The sequence below is a fragment of the Bos taurus genome, chromosome 19 (genome assembly GCF_002263795.3).
Source record: "Bos taurus isolate L1 Dominette 01449 registration number 42190680 breed Hereford chromosome 19, ARS-UCD2.0, whole genome shotgun sequence".
Classification (NCBI taxonomy): domain Eukaryota; kingdom Metazoa; phylum Chordata; class Mammalia; order Artiodactyla; family Bovidae; genus Bos; species Bos taurus.
In genome coordinates, this window is record NC_037346.1 from 24,366,975 (window position 1) to 24,385,163 (window position 18,189).

Genomic DNA, 18,189 nt, shown 5'->3' on the forward strand with positions numbered 1-18,189 from the left:
CAACCAGGACTGCTACCTGATGTCACAAATAGATTGTGATAAGGACTATGAAGAGAGTACAGAGGAGCCCCAAACCTAGTCCAGATTATTGGGGGTGTGGTGGGGGGGGGCGTTGGGTAGCTTCCTTTAAGAAATAACATTACAATTGAGACTCAAAATTGTGGAGAAGGGGGTTACGTGCAAGAAAGTGCATGTGTGAGGGCAATTGGGAAGGAAGGTCTTTGGCCTGGGTCTGCAGTTAAGAGGCTGTGAGGTGGGCCACAGTGGGGGGTTCTGCTTTCAAACCAGACTTGGGTCCGCCCACCCACCCATCACAGTCCAGCTAATCTGCTGACACTGTAGCAGTGTTTATCACAGGCAAGAAGCAAGGAGACCAGGCAGCCAGTGCTCAAAAGGCCTAAAACTGCCCACCAGCTTTCAGGGAGAGGCTTTTTTGAGATAGGGTGAAGGAGAGGGTTTCAGGGTGTGTTATTAACTTGAGGACATTCTTCTGATTGGTTGCTTTTGAACTGACTGGGAGTCAATACCATCAACCAAATGGTTCTAACCCATCTGGGGTCTATGTGCTTGTGTGCAGAATGCAGTTAACTTCTCCCTGGTGAGGGTTTCAGTATCTGCTAAACAGCTCAAAAAACATGGCTCAAAATATTATCTGTAGCCCCTGGGAAGGGTCTAAAGGTCCTGGACTTAGTTATTATTGGCCTAACTATTGTTATTTTGTCTTCCTTGACTGTTTTCATTTCTTTCTGCATTTTCTCACTTCTCTGATTAATTCTTTGGAACTCAGGGAAGGCTCAGAGGCAGAAGTTTCTACAGACAGGAGGCAGGTAGAGAAGAGTCTGTCCTGGGAAGGCCACATAGGCTCTTGGCTCAATTACAGTTTGACCTTTATACTAACATATGAAGGGGGAGCCTTTGAAAGTTTTAGTTAGAAGTGATGTGATCAGATTGGAACTTTTAGAAAAAGAATCAGTTTTTGATCAGAAGGGGATCTGAAAGCTTGAAGCCAAGTTCCCTTTTACAGATAATAGGTGGCCTGTGACCAACAGCGGAGGCCCAGGCCTCCTGAATCCCATTTGGGTTCTGTATCAGATGCTTTCACATGAAGCTAAGAAGTGGCTGAGACAATAGCTTTGCCCGTGTCTCCCAGTGACCACCTCTGAACTCAGTGGGCAGGGGTCGGTCCTGACACCGAGTAAGGGGGAAGCAGAGTGAGTCCTGCTGCTGCTGCTGCTGCTAAGTTGCTTCAGTCATGTCCGACTCTGTGCGACCCCATAGACGGCAGCCCATCAGGCTCCCCTGTCCCTGGGATTCTCAAGGCAAGAACACTGGAGTGAGTTGCCATTTGCTTCTCCAATGCATGAAAGTGAAGAGTGAAAGTGAAGTCACTCAGTCGTGTCCAACTCTTAGTGACTCCATGGACTGCAGCCCACCAGGCTCCTCCGTCCATGGGATTTTCCAGGCAAGAGTACTGGAGTGGGGTGCCATTGCCTTCTCTGAGAGTGAGTCCTTCTGGTGAGTAAATCAGTGATCTGATTTACTTAACCTTTCCTCTGTTGCTGAGCAGGAAGATTGTTTGAGATGCTCACTTTTATAAAAAAAATAAAATACAGCAGTGCATGTCTGTATCATCTTGAGGATGTTTAATCTACTAGAGCAGAAGCTAAAAACCTGATTTTAAATGCTAAGTACCACTTTTATCAGTGCCTTCCTGGTCCTTTAATGTTAGTGCATTTAAGAAGTTTCCTTACTTTAACTTGAATTTCTTTGCAAAGACAGTAAGGAACGTAATATGTTGCTCACTGTTTCTTGTGTCTGCCTCTTTTGGTCATGTCTTTACATTGATGGGATGTCCATGAAAATATGAAAGATAAAAAAAGAGCACATTTAAAGTTAACACCTTTTTATTGTCTTATAGCCAAATTAAAATGTCAGAGAATGCATGTATTGGGCAGGACCCAGGAAATGCTTGCCATCCTCCCGGCTTTAATTCTGTGAACAGGCCTAAGGGGAAAGAGCTGGAAGAAAGGTGTCTTTTGTAGAGAGCATTCTTGGCTCCCCTGGAGAATATGCTCTGAGGAAAGTTGTACCACTTGGGGAGGAGAGGGGCAGGTTGGAACCAAGTAGACCAGACATCCAAGATGCCTCTCCACTTGGAGTGATGTAAGGACTTCCCGGGGCACTCAGAGACACCTGGAGGAAGTCACATTCCCCGTTTATGACTGGTCCCCAGGGGGTTAGCTAGCCATTGAGAGAGGAACTGATGGGGTTGAGAGGGGAGCAGAAAGGCATCCATGATGGATCAGTCCTGATGACCCTGCATCAGGAGTAAAGGGCACTCTGCTCTTTCAGTGGCTGGTCCCCATCATGTCACACTAATAGCACTTAATTTAAAACTTTCCTGTTGGCCAGCATCATGGTACTCCAAAGGCATGGAATAAGTCTGATTGTCAGGAAGACATTAGGCAGAGGGCTTTTAGGCCAAGGCTTGAACATAACCATAGACAATTCCTGTGATACTGAGATGTCAGCATGGACAGATCTGAGAGGCTGGCGTGGTCATCTTCCTGTGCCGAGGGAAAGGGGCTTTCCCAAGTGTGAAACGTGCTCAGATTCCTGCTCCTCTTCTTCCCCCTTCAGAGTCAAGATTATGCGGGTGGTGGGGAGAACTGTGCAAAAGCCAGGGAACTGGTTATGTGTGACTATCCAGAAGCTGTGATGGGGGTCACAGGGCCATCTGTGCATGGGGCTCCTGACATCTAGTGGGGAAGCCACCAGGAAGGTTTTGCTGGACTTAAAGAAACAAGTCCTCTATGGCAGGAGGTTTAAAGGGGCAACCCTTAAAAGTAATGAATGCCCACGTGATGAAAGCGTCACAGAAGCTGCTCCAGACACACTGTTCATCCAGTCCTCGCTAAGTCCTCCTCATGTCTTTTCTACGTGTGGTTCCCTGACCTGGATGCTTCCCCTCACCTGGTTAGACTGTTACTAACCTTTCAGATTTCAACTCACATGTCACTTCCTTGTGGAAATCTGGCTGCGCCTCACTGAGGACTCTCGAAGCATCCCGTCCTGTTTGTGACTGGTGTGTGACCCCTAGACACTGGGCACCTGGGAGCAGAGGCCGTTTCTGTGCCGCTCGCCACTGCCATCAGCATTTGGTCCAACACGCGACACGAGAGGCACTCAATACTATTTACTGACTGGATGAATAACTGTAGGAAGACATTTCCATTCCAGTGTAAAACAAGTAGCACAGCTGTCTGCAAATTGTGTGGCTGCTGCCAAGCGATTCCAAAAACAGGTTAAAGGAACACAGACCAACTTCTAAGTGGCTGGGACCCCTGCCCTTTGAACTCCCTTCCAGACATACAAGTAACAGGCTGTCTTGTTAAATCCAAGGGTTTGCCTTAGAGAGGGAGACACCACAGGAGATCACCTGCCTTTCTCACTTTCTTGTCAGAGCAGCAGTTTGAGCTTACTGACAGGTCGCCTGGCAGCCCAGGGGGAGGAGCTGCTTGCTCTCCAAGGGGTCCTCTTCTGTGAACCACGCCCCTCTGACCCTCTCCTCAAAGGCCCCAGCGGAAGGGGGCTTACTGCCCCCGCTGGGCAGAGGAGAGCCAGGGTCCTCACAGAGAGAATGCTCCCTGGAGGCAGGGCAAGTGCTCAGACAGCACCCGGGCTCGCGGGGAGACAGGCAGCACCGCAGGCCTTGGCCGCCCGGTGGTTCCAACAGTGATGGAGCTCTAGGCCCTTCCCCTTGTGCAGGGGCTCCCCAGCCCAGCACATTCCATCTCGTCCGACAGCAGGGACTTGGTCTGAGTGCAGGCGGCAATGTTCATTTCCTGAGGGAAGACATGAGTAACCCAGTGAATTCTCAGCAAGACTGGTGAGCCTCTTGGAATTGGTAGCACAGGGAATTGGGGAACAGGGGTGGAAGAGAAGCTTTTCACTTCTGTTCCTCTGTACGTCTTAAGTTTTGAATCATTTAAGTATGACCTACTCAAAATAATTTGAATGAATTGAGCATAATGTCACTTTCCCAGGGCAGGGAAGGAGGGAATCTGCTTGGTCTCGAGGTTAACTTCAGTGTCAGTGTGACCCAGAAATTGACACCACCCACCAAAGCAGGCCTTTTCAGAGCCAGGCCTTGCATATCTCCTCAAGCACTGCTTCTCAAACTCACATGCACATGAATCACTTGGGAATCCTGTTGAAATGCAGGTTCTGATTTGGGGGCGGGGGGCGGTGAGGGAGGGCTGAGACTGCATTTCTAACAAGCACCTAGGTGATGCCCGTGCTGCGAGTCCATGGACCACGCGTTGAACAGCAGTGCTTTACAGCGACTGAGGGAGGGGGTCAAGGACCAGCTTACTTACAGCTGTTTCCACTTGACATCGAGCACCATCCATCATCTCATTATCCCTTCAGATGGGGCCTTAGAGGAAGGGAAGCCGAGCAGGGAAAAACAAGCCCAACAGAACAGCGAGAGCCCAACCACACAGGCAAGCACATCTCCCACTGGGGTGAGACGCTGTCCCCCAGGCTCCCCGAGGCTCTCCTCCTCCTCGCCTCGTGGCCGGCTGCCTCCTCACAGGTCCCGTCCTTTAGTCCTTTGCTGGCTGCCTCCTTGGACGCCTTTAAATTTCACCCCTGGGGGCAAGGCCAAATGTCCGCTTGGAAGTTGACCAAGGTCTTTCTGTGAGGAGCCATCATTTGCTCTGAGGGTTTCAGAGCTAATGGTACAGGTCTCAGCTAGCGGCTGGAGGCAGGCCAGAGTGTGCGGCCCAGCTGTCATGTCCACCAGCTCCGAAGGGAATTAGATGAGTGCTCCCCTCTCTGAGGGCCAGGTCAGTGTCTCATTCAAGCATCTTTTGGACAGGGTCCAGCCCACAGCCGGCATCAAAAACTGTTTACCACATGGATGAATGAGTAACTGAATGCGCTTTAGGGCCTCTTCTGCATGAGCCACTGCGCCCACTGGGAGGCCCCCCCTCCCCACACACATAACAAGAAGCTTGTAGCAAGATCCCAAAGTGCAGGAGAGGTGCTGTCCCTGGAGGCCTGGTTCCATGTGGACGACGACAGGACTCTTCCCACTTCAGAGGTGTGGACAATTGTCCTAAATCTGCTCTCAGCCAACATCCCTGGCTACGCCTCCACGGTCTGCAGGCTCTGCAGCTGCTCCACATTCACCTTTCCGTTCCCCTGGTGGCCGGACCTGTGTGGGCAAGTGGGGGCACACAGGACAGCTGGGGCAGGGATGGTCTCCCTAAGGGCAGACTCAACCTGCAGAAGCTTCTGGCAGGCAGCGCTGCAGGCGGTGAGCACTGGCAGAGAGCGCAGTCTGATGCTCGGGCTGAGGCATCTGGAGCTGCACCAGCAATGAGCAGCAACCACCTCGGGTGGGGGGCCCCCCTGAGCGACTCCCCCCCCGCACCCACAGCAACAGTTGAGGCTTGCCAAGACCAGCAAGGCAACCACTCTTCCTTCTCGCATGTGAAGGAGCACAGGCGAGCACCCAGGAAGTGGCACTCAGCTCAGGGAGTGTGTGGGAGGGCTGCTGGCACAAGCCTACCCGGCAGGTCCCCCAACTTCTCCCTCTGTCTTTCCCCACACCTCTCCCTACTTGCCTCCCCTCTCGTCCTGGCTCACTTCTCTGTCTCCCCCTGCCCACGCTCAACTCCCCACTGGAGGCTGCCAATCGCTGAGTCAGCAGAGAATGAACGCTCAAGGCAGATGGCACCCAGCCCAGGTCAGTGAACCCCTCTGACACAGTTGACAGGAGAGTCAGGGAACCCTGCTCACTGGGCCAGAGGGGCCCCTGTGTCCAACACCCCTGGATCAAAGGGTGATCAAGCCCAGAAAGGGCCAGGCGCCTGCCCAGGGGCACACAGTGAGGCAGAAGCAAAGCAAGCCCCAGGGCTGCCTCCCTTGCCAGGCTGCCCGGGGCAGCGTTCCAGGGAAGGGTGGCCTGCAGGCCACCTGTCAGCACAGCCACCGCCATCCTGAGGCTCGGGCAGCTCCAGAATGTCCACATCAGAGAGGAGCATAGGGGAGGCAGCTCTGACAGGAGTAGAGGAAGGAAGGGCTCGGTAAGGTCAAATAACCTGATGGAGAAGGACTGGATTCTAGGAGCACACTGCCCAGGTTCAAGTCCCAACTCTGCCATTTATTAGCCATGTGACTGAAGCAAGTTACTTGACCTTTCTGTGTCTCACTTTCCTCATTAGTAAAATAGGGACTGTTGGTGACCATCTCATTAGGGTGCTGAAATGAGCTCCGGGCTCAGCGCAGTGCCCAGCAGAGGAAGCCTGAGTGCATGTTAGTGCGTTGCTGTTGTAGTGCTGGGGCAGCATAGTGGCAGGCAGGTCTGTGGTCACCGGGGGTTGGGGGATGATGGGGATCGTGGAGGAGCTAAAGCGCCAACCACCAGCACCCCTCCTCCCAGAGTCCAGCTTGGATGGGCTCCGTGAGGTCCCCCGCACCCTGCCTTGTGGCCAGGTCACCCAGAGCTGGGAGCACGGTGGCAGCTGGGCTGTCTCCACAGGCCTCCTTCCTGGCCCTTGGCTGGGCAGCCCCCTCACCTGGCGGGCTGGAGGAGCTGCCCACACACACAGCCATTCTCCTTCTGGGCGCCGCCTTCATCCTGCACCTCTGGCTGCTCCGCCAGCCCCGCTGCGTCCGGGGCCACGCTCTGCTGTGAGGACTCTGCCATTTGGGCGAGGACCTCTAGGTCCCTGGGCAGGACATGACCTGTTAACCCTGGCCTGGGGGCCCTGGGCGTGACCCCCTCCCTGGGACTGGCGTGCCACTTGCCCTGCAGGGGGCGCCCCTCTTCCTCCAGCAGCTCTGCAGGGTGGCAGGTACAGTCAGGGCTCAGGGCTCAGCCTGAGAACCAGGGCTGGGGGTCAGTCCAGGCAGAGGAGGCAAGCTGGCCCCCTGTCCCATCCCAGGGGGTGGCGGGACTGAGGGAGCACCCAGTGCCTTTCCCGAGCCCACCAGCTGCAATTCCCCGTTCCCATCCCACTCCTCCAGAAAGCCTTCCCCAAGGCCTGGCCAGAGCCCCTTGCCCCTTCCTGTCCACCCAGCTCTCAGGATTTCCCACTCACACTAGAGTCTGCTCTTCTGAATACACACACACAAACCCCACCGAGCCCACTGCCCAAGAGAGCCTGGAAATAGGCCTCTGTAGTGGGGGGTAGGGGGACTCCATTTATTTTTCCTTCCTTTACCACTCCAGCTTCCCTCAACCCCAGCCCACCAGGACCACCAAGTCCAAGAATCCTGAAATTACAGGTGCTGGAAGACACTCTATGTAAACCAACACTCCTGTCTCACACAGAGAGAAACTGAGGCCCAAGGAGGCCTGGGGAGACAGCGGCAGAGCCAGGCCTGGAAACCAGGTCTCCTTCCCATGGCCTTTGGTGGCCTTCTCTTCTGCTGGCTGCTCCGAAGCAGAATCCAGTTCTGTAGAGCCGGTACTCAGAACATTCCACCTTCCCCAGCCCTTCCAAGATGGCTCCCAGCATTCAGCCCTGCCTCTACCCCACAAACGTCAACAGAAAACCAGGGCCAGAGTTCTGAGCCATGGAGGGAAACACTGACCTAGTGGGCTGCCCTAGGGCCACCGGGAGGAAGCGTAACTGACCTCACTTCCTCGTATTTCTTGTCTCGATAAAAGTGGCTCTTTTTGATGAAGTAGATGAGTACCAGGTCACAGAAGAAAGACCCCTGTAAAAGAGTGGAGGTCCCTGACTCAGTGCGCCAGGCCACTTAACACCAATAGGTGAGGGCGCTGAGCTCAGAGGCTCCTTTGTCCAAGGCCACAAAGCCGGCCCACCGTGCAGCCAGCCAGCCTGTGGTCCCTCTGCTCTGTCAGGCCAAGCACCTCTGCACTGCCTTGACCCCTCCCAATCACATCTTCAGCCAGTGTTTGCTCAGCGCTCACCAGTGCCAGGCACTGCCCTGGGGTACAGGGAGAGGTAGGACAATGGCACTCTTGGGGGACCCCCCGCCCCCGCCTCGGGTGCAGGAGACAAGCATGTAAATGATAAGCGACCTGTCCCAAGATGGGAAGAGAAGCAGAGAGAAGATGGAACTTTACGCAGCCTCGAGGGTCCTCTGGGCCGAGTCTTGAGTCTGAATTGGATTTTATTTAAGACAGAAGGAAAAAAGCTCAGCAAAGAGCCAGCTTGTCATGCCTGGGAACCCAGGCAGGACACAGAAGTGCAGCACTGTGGGAAGATCCCTCTAGTAGTCACATGGGTTGGAGGGTATCTGAACAAGAACACCACAGCAGGGGCCAAGGAAAGAGGAGGAGGCCTGAGCAACCCAGCAGAACGACTGACACCTGAACATGAGCTCTTCAGACCAGACCAGATGGTGCAAATACCGGTCTCCTCCACCAGAGGGCAACTCCACCCAGAGCACAGACAGAGCGGGTGGGAGAGGCCTGAGGGACAGTCCCACAGGTGAACCTGGGCACTGCACACCTTTTCTTTTTTCCCCCTCCAGATGTCAAAAGGGTTATCAATTCATTGTTCCATAGAGAGCACTCCTCACACCCCCACCCAGCCTCTACCACTTTTCCCGTTACCTGCATCCCACAGGACGTCCCCAGATGCCCATGTTCTGATATATGCACATCATAAGAAAGAGGCCTGAACATGGCCCCTCTCTACATACACACACATACAGGGCTCCCCAACAATATTGTCTGCAGTTAAAAAGGAGTCATTTGGGGCCCCCTTTCATCCACTGACCCATCTCTCAGGAGCATGGCTTCGTTGAGTCCTGTTATAGGACACGGTGTTTCTGGTCTCAATAAAAAGTCAGTCCTGGGTCCTCCTGGTGGAGAAGGCAATGGCACCCCACTCCAGTACTCTTGCCTGGAAAATCCCATGGACGGAGGAGCCTGGGAGGCTGCAGTCCATGGGGTCGCTAAGAGTCGGACACGACTGCACGACTTCACTTTCACTTTTCACTTTCATGCATTGGAGAAGGAAATGGCAACCCACTCCAGTGTTCTTGCCTGGAGAATCCCAGGGATGGGGGAGCCTGGTGGGCTGCTGTCTATGGGGTCACACAGAGTTGGACACGACTGAAGCGACTTAGCAGCAGCAGGTCCTCCTGGAAGCCTCCAGGGGAGCTGTTGTGACCTCCTAGGCAGAGGAACCAGGGACAAAGCTGCCAGAAATCTCAATAAGGGGCTCACTGGGGTGGATGCAAGCCACTCACTGATAACTCCCTTGTATTTAAAAAACTTCCAGAAAAAAAAGGGGGGGCATGAAAGGTCAGGAATAAGCCTTTCCCTGCCCTCCAGTGCTACATCCCCTCCTGTGGCCCCTCTGCCCAGCTGAAGTTCAGAACAGACCCGAGGAAGGACCACAGCCCGACTTCCCTGCCTCTCATCTTTTTAGTCCCTGTGATTCACAACTCGGGGCAGTCTGGCAATGCCTGCACACGTTTTTGGCCAGCACAATTGTGGGGGAAGTTGCTTTCGACACCTCATGGGGAGAGGCTGGGGATGCTGTTAAACACTCTACAACGTACACGATCACCCCACAAAAAAAGTTATCTGGCCCAAAATATAAACGGGGCCATGGCTGAGAAGCCCTGTATATCGCCAGATCTGCCTCGTTTTAGTGGAAGTGGAGACAAGGCTGTGGAGGATTCCGGAGAACCCCCAGCTGCTGAGCCACAGGCAGAAGCCTCTAGCTCTGGAAAGAGAATCCCAGGCAGGCGCTGACACCGGGGGCCGCCAGAGGGGTGTGAAGTCCCAGGAAGCCCTCTTCACCCCATCCCGCACTGACCTCCCCAGCTCCGATTCCTTCTGGAGCACTGGGACAGCTCTCTCCCCTGGGCAGTGCCCGCTCCCCCTGCGGTGCTCCGAGGGTCAAGGGGGAGGGGAGAGGTACTCACCACTCCCATGAGTGCCACCCCTGAGCCCACGTTGATGATCGTGGGGATGATGTTGAACTTGCCAGCCTGGAGCAGAGAGACAAGGTGAGGCACAGCGGGGTCACCAAGGACTCCACCAGAGCCAGCCCAGACACCCCCACATGGCCCACCCTCCCAGAAGGGAGCCTCGCCCACACACCTTGCCATTTACCATCACATCGAAGCGGATCCCGTAGGCTTTAAACAGCGTGCGGAACTCCACCCCAGCTGCGTCTCGGTAGTACTTGGCAAACCTGGGGGAGACACGGCTCAGCCTGCCTGGGCCTTTCCTGTTTTCAGTGCAGGCTCGGCTGCCTTGGAGATTTATAAACCCACCCACCCCGGCACCCTGGCTCTCAGCAACCCCAGGAAAGGCTGGAGACCCTTTTGCTTATGTGACATTAAAGGTTCATTCCGATCTTTGAAGTTCTTGCCAGACAGTCCCCAAAGGGTGAAGGCTTTCCCACCACTGCTGGGCCAACCTGGGGCCACCAGGCACCGATGGACCTGGCCCAGCCCTCCGCTCCAGGGCAGCTCCAGAGCCATGGCAGGAGTTTCCCAGAGGCACCCTGGCTGCCTCCCTGCACCTCCCACTCTGACACCCACCCCCAGGAAGGGGTGTCATAGGGCTGGCACCCAGGGAAGGACAGGGTCATAAGGTGGCAGGCTTAGCGCCAGGTACCTGAAGTTGTACCCGGAAGAGATAGAGTTTCCTGAAAATCTGTTGTCCAGACGGTTAAAGTAATAGCGAGGGTAACATTCAGAAGGCGCTTTATCAAGATCACAGTCCCATTCAATCTGAATTCCTATCACGCCGCCCTTGATGCAAAAGACATGAATCAAGGCCCAGAACTTTCTGGAGGTGGACAGAAGTCACAAGTCAGCTGTTCATGGAGAGCTTGGGTAAGGGCTCAGCTCCACTGCAGCATCCTTCTGGAAGGATGGTGGAAGGCCCAGGGTTCACATTTCTGGAGTGGCTGAGAAGAAGCATCACCCACAGCCCACATCTCCTGCTCCATGCCCCAAGGAGAAGGGAATGACCAGAGTGAGCCCCCGCGTGGCACTGGCAGCTCACAGCAGAGGACTTAGAACCAAACGCAGGTGCGAGTGTGCCCCTCAGCAAGTGTGGCATAGCTGACTGCATCACAGCCGATGCTGAGAGAGCAGGTCCATGGGCAGGTTACTGCAGAGCCGGCTCCTCCTGTGGGTCCTCCTCCACCCTGCCTCCTCATTGCAGAGCCCAAGCCCACAGCCCTCGGCCCCGGGGTTGCGGGGGGGGAGCTCCCTGAGCACACACCACCCACCTGCACCGCTATCTCCTGGAAGTTGCTCCCCGTCCAGCTGACCACAGAGCCCAGTCGGAAGATGGGGCAGTAGGGATTCTCGGGGCTAAACTTACAGGACTTCAGGAAAGTTCTGTCTGTGGTGTCCAGCACATTGGTCCTGGGTGGAGGCCATGAAGAGCCAGGGGAATAAAGGTGAGACTTGCTGTTCCCAAGCCAGAAATGGCCTGACCCAGGAGCCACTGGACCCCTCGCCCAGCCCAGACTGAGCCCTTGACTTAGCCCTACCCCAGTCCTGATTAATTCCTCCACCCCCAACATCCGCCACAGCAGAGGAAAGGGTGCCCCTTCGATGCCCAGTGGTTCATTCACACATAGCGTCACACACACACCATGCACACGGACCCACGTACTTGGAGAAGTTGAATTTGGGGAAACGAATGAAGTTCTTTATGTAAACAGTGAAGTCTTTCGCTTCGCCCAGGAGTGGCTTCCTGAAAACAAAGGCAGGACAGCCTGTTCAGGGGGCCCTGCCCGCCCCATGCTGAGGCTGAAGCCTGCCTGCCCATGGGTGCCCCGAAGCCTTGGCAAAGGACAGTTAATTCAGTCATGTTGGATTGGCCGTCGGGCCTTTGTGGGGTGTCCCAGCTCCTCCCCCAGAATGAGGACTCCGAGTGGACGTGTCTCCACCATCAGGCTGGGACCCACTGCCCAGGACTGGGTGACTCCTCAGGGTCCCAAGCTTATAGCTACTCACGTTGGCCTGGATCTTGTCTCCACCGGGCACCAGGCGAAGATCTCACAGGTGCCCTTCTGTGCGCTCCCCTCCCGCAGGCAGCGGCCCGTCCTCACTCCTGCAGGGGGAGGGGGACAAGCACAGTGCCAGGAACCTCCCGGCTCCAGCCCCTCCCTGACCCCCAGCCCTGGCCGCTCCAGGCCTCACCATTTCCAGCCGCAACAGGCTCCCCAGGAGGGCAGTCGCTGTCCTCATAGCACAGGGCATCGGGAACACTTGCACTCTGCCAGGAGAGAGAGCACCTGGGCTGGGGTGCCCCTTCTCAGATCCAGGTCCCGCCCCAGGGGGAGGACAGGGGCTCCTCCCTTGCCTGGGGCCACACATGCCTTGGGAACCTGCTTCTCCCCTGAACCGTGCAGGCATGCACACCAGTACACACATTCCCGCCGCGGGCCCTGGGAGGGGGTAGAAACCCCTGCTTCAGGAGAGAGGTGGGCCCCAAGCACTGCCTGTACCTCTCCCATCCCCACTCCCTGCTCTCAGCACCGAAACACACCTCAGCACAGGTTTCCTGCCGCTGGTTGGGGGTCACGACCAGGTTGGTGATTACGAAGAAGACGTTCTCTCCCTGAGAAATCAGAGCGGGGTTGAGGAGCCCCTTCCTGCCATCTGGGGTCCCTCCTTCCCGGAGCTGCCTGGCAGGTGTTAGGGACTCTGCACGGGTACTCAAAACACTGGGGCCACAAAATCAGTGGACCCCACCCACGTGCCCACTGGTCTCAGAGTCCCTGAGTAGGTGTCCTTAGATGGGTCTCTCACGCCCACAACCCCAAGCCATGCTGACCTCAGCCCCCAGGGTCCAAGCTGAGCTCCAGGAGGGGAGAGAGAAGGGGCAGTGAGGCCAGGCCAGCCCTGGCCCAGGAACTGTGACCAGGCCAGGGAACTGCTGCCGGGGGCAGTGGCCAACATAAAGGTGGGGCTCCTGGTGTCAGACCTGCCAGCTCACACAGGCAGGGAAGGTCTCTGGGTCCCACTTGGTCTCAACAGGATCAGGGTTTGTTGCAAACAGAGCAGCCCCGTAAGGCACAGTCAAGGAGTACAGGGGTTTGGTGAGGGGGGAAGGACCTGGGCAGAGTCTGTCTGCAAACCTTGCAGCCGTCACAGGCCAAGGGAGACAGTGAGTGGAGGCCCCTGAGTCCCCAAGCAACTTCCCACATGACCCGTCCAGAGCCAGACCCTGCCGACCTGGGTCCCCCTGTGCTGGGTGGGGCTCAGACCTGGGGTGGGATGACATAGTCAGCAACATCCCAGAGCCGCTCCCCAAGCTCCGAGGTGTTGGTGAAAGTCACGCCTTTGACTTTGGTGATGATGCTGCTCTGCAGGGACGTGTCCGTGTCTTGGTAACACTTCTTCACCAGGAACACCCAACTGCAGGGAGGGGCAAGCAGGTGGGCATCAGCCTCCCGTTGCCCTCAGGAAGTCTCCCCAGACGCCAGGGCGCAGAGAGGGCAGGCTTGGGGCTTCACCCTTCCCACCCACTCCTGGGCAGGAGTCACAACTCCCACCGCTGCCTGAAAGCCAGCCCTGCAAACAGTGGAGGAGACAAGCAGCCCCAGAAGGGAGAGGCTGCTGCTGTCAGGGACCAGGGCCCTGCCGACCACTCACCCCCACTTGTCACATGACCTCGGGCGAGCCAGTGAACTCTGGGGGTCAACACAGGACTAACGGCACCTCCCTTCAATTAAGGGGCATGGGGTACAACCTAGAACTAATCATGAGGAGACCGCAGACATATCCAAACTGAGGGGACTCTACAAAACCAGAGTGCAAAATCCTACACTCTGAGGCTTCCCTGGTGGTCCAGTGGTTAAGAATCTGCCTTGCAATACAGGAGACGCCGGTTCAATCCCTGGTCTGGGAGGATCCTGCGTGCCACGGGGCAACCAGGCCCAAGCACCACAATGGCCTAGAGCCTGAGCTCCACAACAAGAGGAGCCACCCAATAAGAGGCCCGAGCACCCCAACCAGGGAGTAGCCTGTGTGCAGCAGTGGAGACCCAGGGCAGCCAGAAGTCAGTAAACAGTTTTTTTTTTTAAATCCTATACTCTGACACCCAAAACACAAGCAACAAATGGAAAAAAAGAGAGAAAAATAATGGACTTGGTCAAAATTAAGAACTTTTTTTGTGCATCAAAGGACACTATCAATAAAGTGAAAAGACAACCCATAGAATGGGAGAAAATATTTGTGAGTCACATTATCTCATGAGGGTCTAGTACCCAGAATATACAAAGTCTTACAACTCAAGGGTAAAAAAGACAAATAAACCAATTTAAATATGGGCTAAGGATGTGAATTGGGAGGATCAGCTGGAGAAGGAAATGGCAACCCACTGGAGAATCCCATGGACAGAGGAGCCTGGCAGGCTATGGTGCGTAAGCTCTCAAAGAGTCAAGACACGACTGAAGCAACTTAGCACCCAAGGATGTGAACAGACATTTCTTCAAGAAAGACACACAAATGGCCGATATGCCCCTGAAAAGATGCTTAACATCTTTAGTCATTAGGGAAATGCAATAGAAACCACAATGAGAGAGTACTTCACACCCAATAAGATGGCTGTAGTCCAAAAAATAGAAAATAACAAGTGTTGGTGAGGATGCAGAGAAACTGGGGCTTGCCGGTGGGATGTACAACTGTACAGGTACTGTGGAAAGCAGATGGATAGTTGTGACCCAGCAATTCCATCCCCAAGTGTGTGAGACAAGGGAAAATGTATGTCCACACGAAAACGGACACGTGAATGTTCTCGGCAGAATTATTCATAATAGGCAGAAAGTAAAAACAATCCAAGTCCAATCAATCTGTCCAACAATCATCTGTCCAACAGATGAATGCATAAACAAATGTGGCGTCTGCATCCAATGAGATATTATTCAGCCCTTGGAATGATTCACTGACACAGGCTTCAACATGGACAAACCTTGAAAACATGGTGCTACAGGAAACAAGCCAGACGAAAAAGGCCACATGTTGTAATGATTTGATTTATATGAGAAGTCCAGAATAGGCAAGTCTATAGAGACAAAAAATAGATAAGCGGTTGCCAAGGGATGGAGGTAGGGGAGAACTGCAACTGACTGTAAATAGACACAATCTATTTTGAGGGTGATGGAAACATCCTAGAATTAGATAATGGTGCTGGCTGTACAACACTGTGAATGTACTAAAAACCACTGAGTTGCATAACTTAAAAAGGCTAAAATGATGAATTACATGCTCTATGAATTTTACCTCAATTTAAAAATGGTTTTAAAAAGATCCTGTACTCTAAAACATGTCAGAGTCATAGATACAAAGACAGACTCGGGAGTGATTCCAGAGTAAAGGAGACAGGACAACTGGATACAAGGCATGATTTCAGATTTTCTTTTCCTATAAAGGTAACTTAGGGGACAATTTACAAAAGGTCTATTGCTTAGGTGATAATATTATTTCAATGTGAATTTCTAAGTTTTCATGCCTGCAACCTATTCAACAGAAACAACTGCACATATATATACACACAGAGAGACAGGTAAGGCCAACACAAATGAAGCACAACGTTAACACTTGGGGGAGTCAAGGTGAAAGGCATTAAAAACGTCTGTAGTACTCTTAGAACTTTTCTGTAAGGACAAATTAATCAAATATATATATAAAACCAGTCCATTCTGAAGGAGATCAGCCCTGGGATTTCTTTGGAAGGAATGATGCTAAAGCTGAAACTCCAGCACTTTGGCCACCTCATGCGAAGAGTTGACTCACGGGAAAAGACTCTGATGCTGGGAGGGATTGGGGGCAGGAGGAGAAGGGGACGACAGAGGATGAGATGGCTGGATGGCATCACTGACTCGATGGACGAGTCTGGGTGAACTCCGGGAGCTGGTGATGGACAGGGAGGTCTGGCGTGCTGCGATTCATGGGGTCACAAAGAGTCGGACACGACTGAGCGACTGAACTGAACTGAATATATAAAAATATATATATATATATTTTTTAATAAGATGGGACATGTAAATTGCTTAGTACAGTGAGTACCAGGCACCGAGGAGAAGTTCAATGAACACATCAACTTATTACTGATGTTACTGTTAGTTAGAAATTGTGCAGGTGAACCTTCGGTAAAGCTGGAAACACTGAGGCCAGGAGAGGGCGGGAAGCCGCCTTCCAGAGGTCCCGCAGGACGCCCTGCCCCTCCGGGGTGCCAGGAAGAGTTCTCTGTACAGCAGGCACCAACCAGGACCCTTCCACCCTCGTCTCTGGGAGCACAGCTGGCATGGCCCATCTCCAAGGACCTCTGAGAGGCTTGAGACCCTTGAGCCAAACAGCTGTTTTAGTGGGGACACAATGGGCCCAGCCTGGACACAGACATTCAGCAACAACATCCACTCGTTCACTTCACATCTGGTTCCCTAAGCAGTTCAGGGATGGCAGGCAGGCCCCGCCCTCAGGGCATTCCCAGAATGGCAGGGAGTCAGCGCAGACACTAAACAAATGATCCCCTGAATGAGCATATAATTACACTGGGATTTCTGGGGAGGAGCCTGTGAGAAGCCAGGTGTGAAAGGGACCCCTGGCTGAGGAGCAGCACCAAGAAAAAGCCTTCAGGTGGAGACAGCCAGATGCCTCAGGGATGAAGCCTTCTGGTGGGAGCAAGGTGAGGTCAGGACTGCCCTCCCAAAGGGGCAGGAAGTAGGAGGGACTCCACAGCAGTAACTGCGGAAGTAAAAGACGTGCATCTCCTCTCCACCTATCCCCTCCCTGCTTGGGGGTGAGGGCTCTGAACCCCTGGCTGACCCCAAAGAGCTGCCCTCTCAGCTGATGGTGCCAGCTCCTGCGGGGCAGGAGAGGTGGGTGCCAGAGAGGATCGAGGGATCCCAGCAGGACCCCTGGCCCCGGCTGGGGCGAGCTGACCAGCAGGGAGTTCAGGGACACAACACCAGGCTCATGAGTTGCCCAGCCCCAAGCCTGGCACTGAGCTCAGTGATTATAAATAACCTACCCAGTGCTGGGGCCATTCCAGACCAGGCCCAGGGAGGCGGCAGGGACAGCCGAAGCCCAGCCCCCTGCATCCTCACCCCCTGCCCAAAGCCCTAATGCTGGGGCCCCAGCCCTGAGGAAGGAGCCGACCACGGCAAGTCTGAGAAATGAGAGGACCCAGGAGCCCCTGGCACATCTCATCACCTCTTGAGCCGGTGGGGGAGTTGAGGCCTCCTTCCTTAGCCCCCACCCTTACACCCACGGGTACAAGAAGGGTCCCCTCCAGAAGCAGAGTCCCAGACCCCAGTCACAGGGCACCCCAGGCGTCCACACACCAATTCCCAAGCTCCGGAGGCCACCGCTGCCGCCCCCGGCTGACCCTGCCCCCTCCCCAAAGCCCCCAGAGAACTCACACCACCAGGTAGGTCAGGATGGAGACCTGCAGCAGCCGGTAGAGCAGGCCCACCTTCTTGTTCTTGGCGATGACGTACTTCTCCGTCTTGTAGTCGAAGAGCGACTGGTAGAGCCCCTTGCAGCCCGCCTGCCCCATGGCTCCGGCTCACCTGGCCGGCGATCGCGCGGCCGCACGTGTGGCGCATGGAGCCGCCCCCGTCCGCCCGCCGCCCGGCCCCCAGCTTGGGCCCCGCGGCCGCCGGGTACACGGCTCAACGCGCGGGGCCGGCTGCTGGCGAGGCTGCGGCAGCGCCGCCGGAGGCCAGGCGGGTACCTCGGACCGCGACCTTGCCGCCTCCTCCCCGGACAGTGACAGCGACAGCGCCGGACCGCCGCCCGCCCTGCCCTGCGGCGGCCCTCGCGGCGACCGCCGCGCGGGAGGGACGCGCTGAGAGGGGCTTCTTTGGAAGCAACCCCCGCTCTTTCCGCCTCCCAAAGAAATCCCGGGGGTTCCTCCTATTGAATAGACGGGGCAACTGAGGCCCCCGGGGCGGGGGTGGGGGCGGGTACCTCCAGCACAGGAAGTGCGGGTGGGCAGGATAAAGAGCAAGATGGGGGAGACTAGACTTGTCAGACGCGCGGCTCCCGCCTCGGCTGGAACGAGGTGCGTGTTCCTACTGCAGCAGCTGCGGCCGGTTTAAACCCCGCAGTCCCCAGGAGTCGGCGGCCAGGACAGGGAGGAGGGGTGGGGTGTGGTGGGGTGTGGTGGGGGCGGGGAGACAGGCAACCGAGGCCTGGGATCTTAAAATATGC

General features: G+C 55.1%; 1 protein-coding gene across 5 annotated transcripts; it reads right to left on the reverse strand.

The window, feature by feature from the left end:
* Window positions 1-1,886: 1,886 nt before the first annotated feature.
* Window positions 1,887-17,610, reverse strand: P2RX5 (purinergic receptor P2X 5). 5 transcript variants are annotated; one of them, XR_238645.5, is made up of 14 exons: window positions 17,397-17,598; window positions 13,239-13,389; window positions 12,518-12,589; window positions 12,169-12,244; window positions 11,983-12,079; window positions 11,639-11,719; window positions 11,247-11,385; window positions 10,625-10,761; window positions 10,103-10,196; window positions 9,925-9,990; window positions 7,652-7,734; window positions 6,588-6,740; window positions 4,380-5,221; window positions 1,887-3,845 (listed from the first exon to the last, which is right to left on the reverse strand). XR_238645.5 is itself a non-coding variant. In XM_005220260.4 (13 exons), the coding sequence occupies exons 1-13, from the start codon at window positions 17,531-17,533 to the stop codon at window positions 5,152-5,154; spliced, it is 1,356 nt and encodes a 451-aa protein (XP_005220317.1). In that variant the 5' UTR covers window positions 17,534-17,610; the 3' UTR covers window positions 1,887-5,151. The 5 variants fall into 5 exon arrangements, 3 of the variants coding, with proteins under 3 accessions (XP_005220317.1, NP_001291502.1, XP_010814253.1); XM_005220260.4 differs by having other exon boundaries at window positions 1,887-5,221; window positions 17,397-17,610; XR_009491482.1 differs by lacking the exons at window positions 6,588-6,740; window positions 7,652-7,734 and having other exon boundaries at window positions 17,397-17,599.
* Window positions 17,611-18,189: the final 579 nt, after the last annotated feature.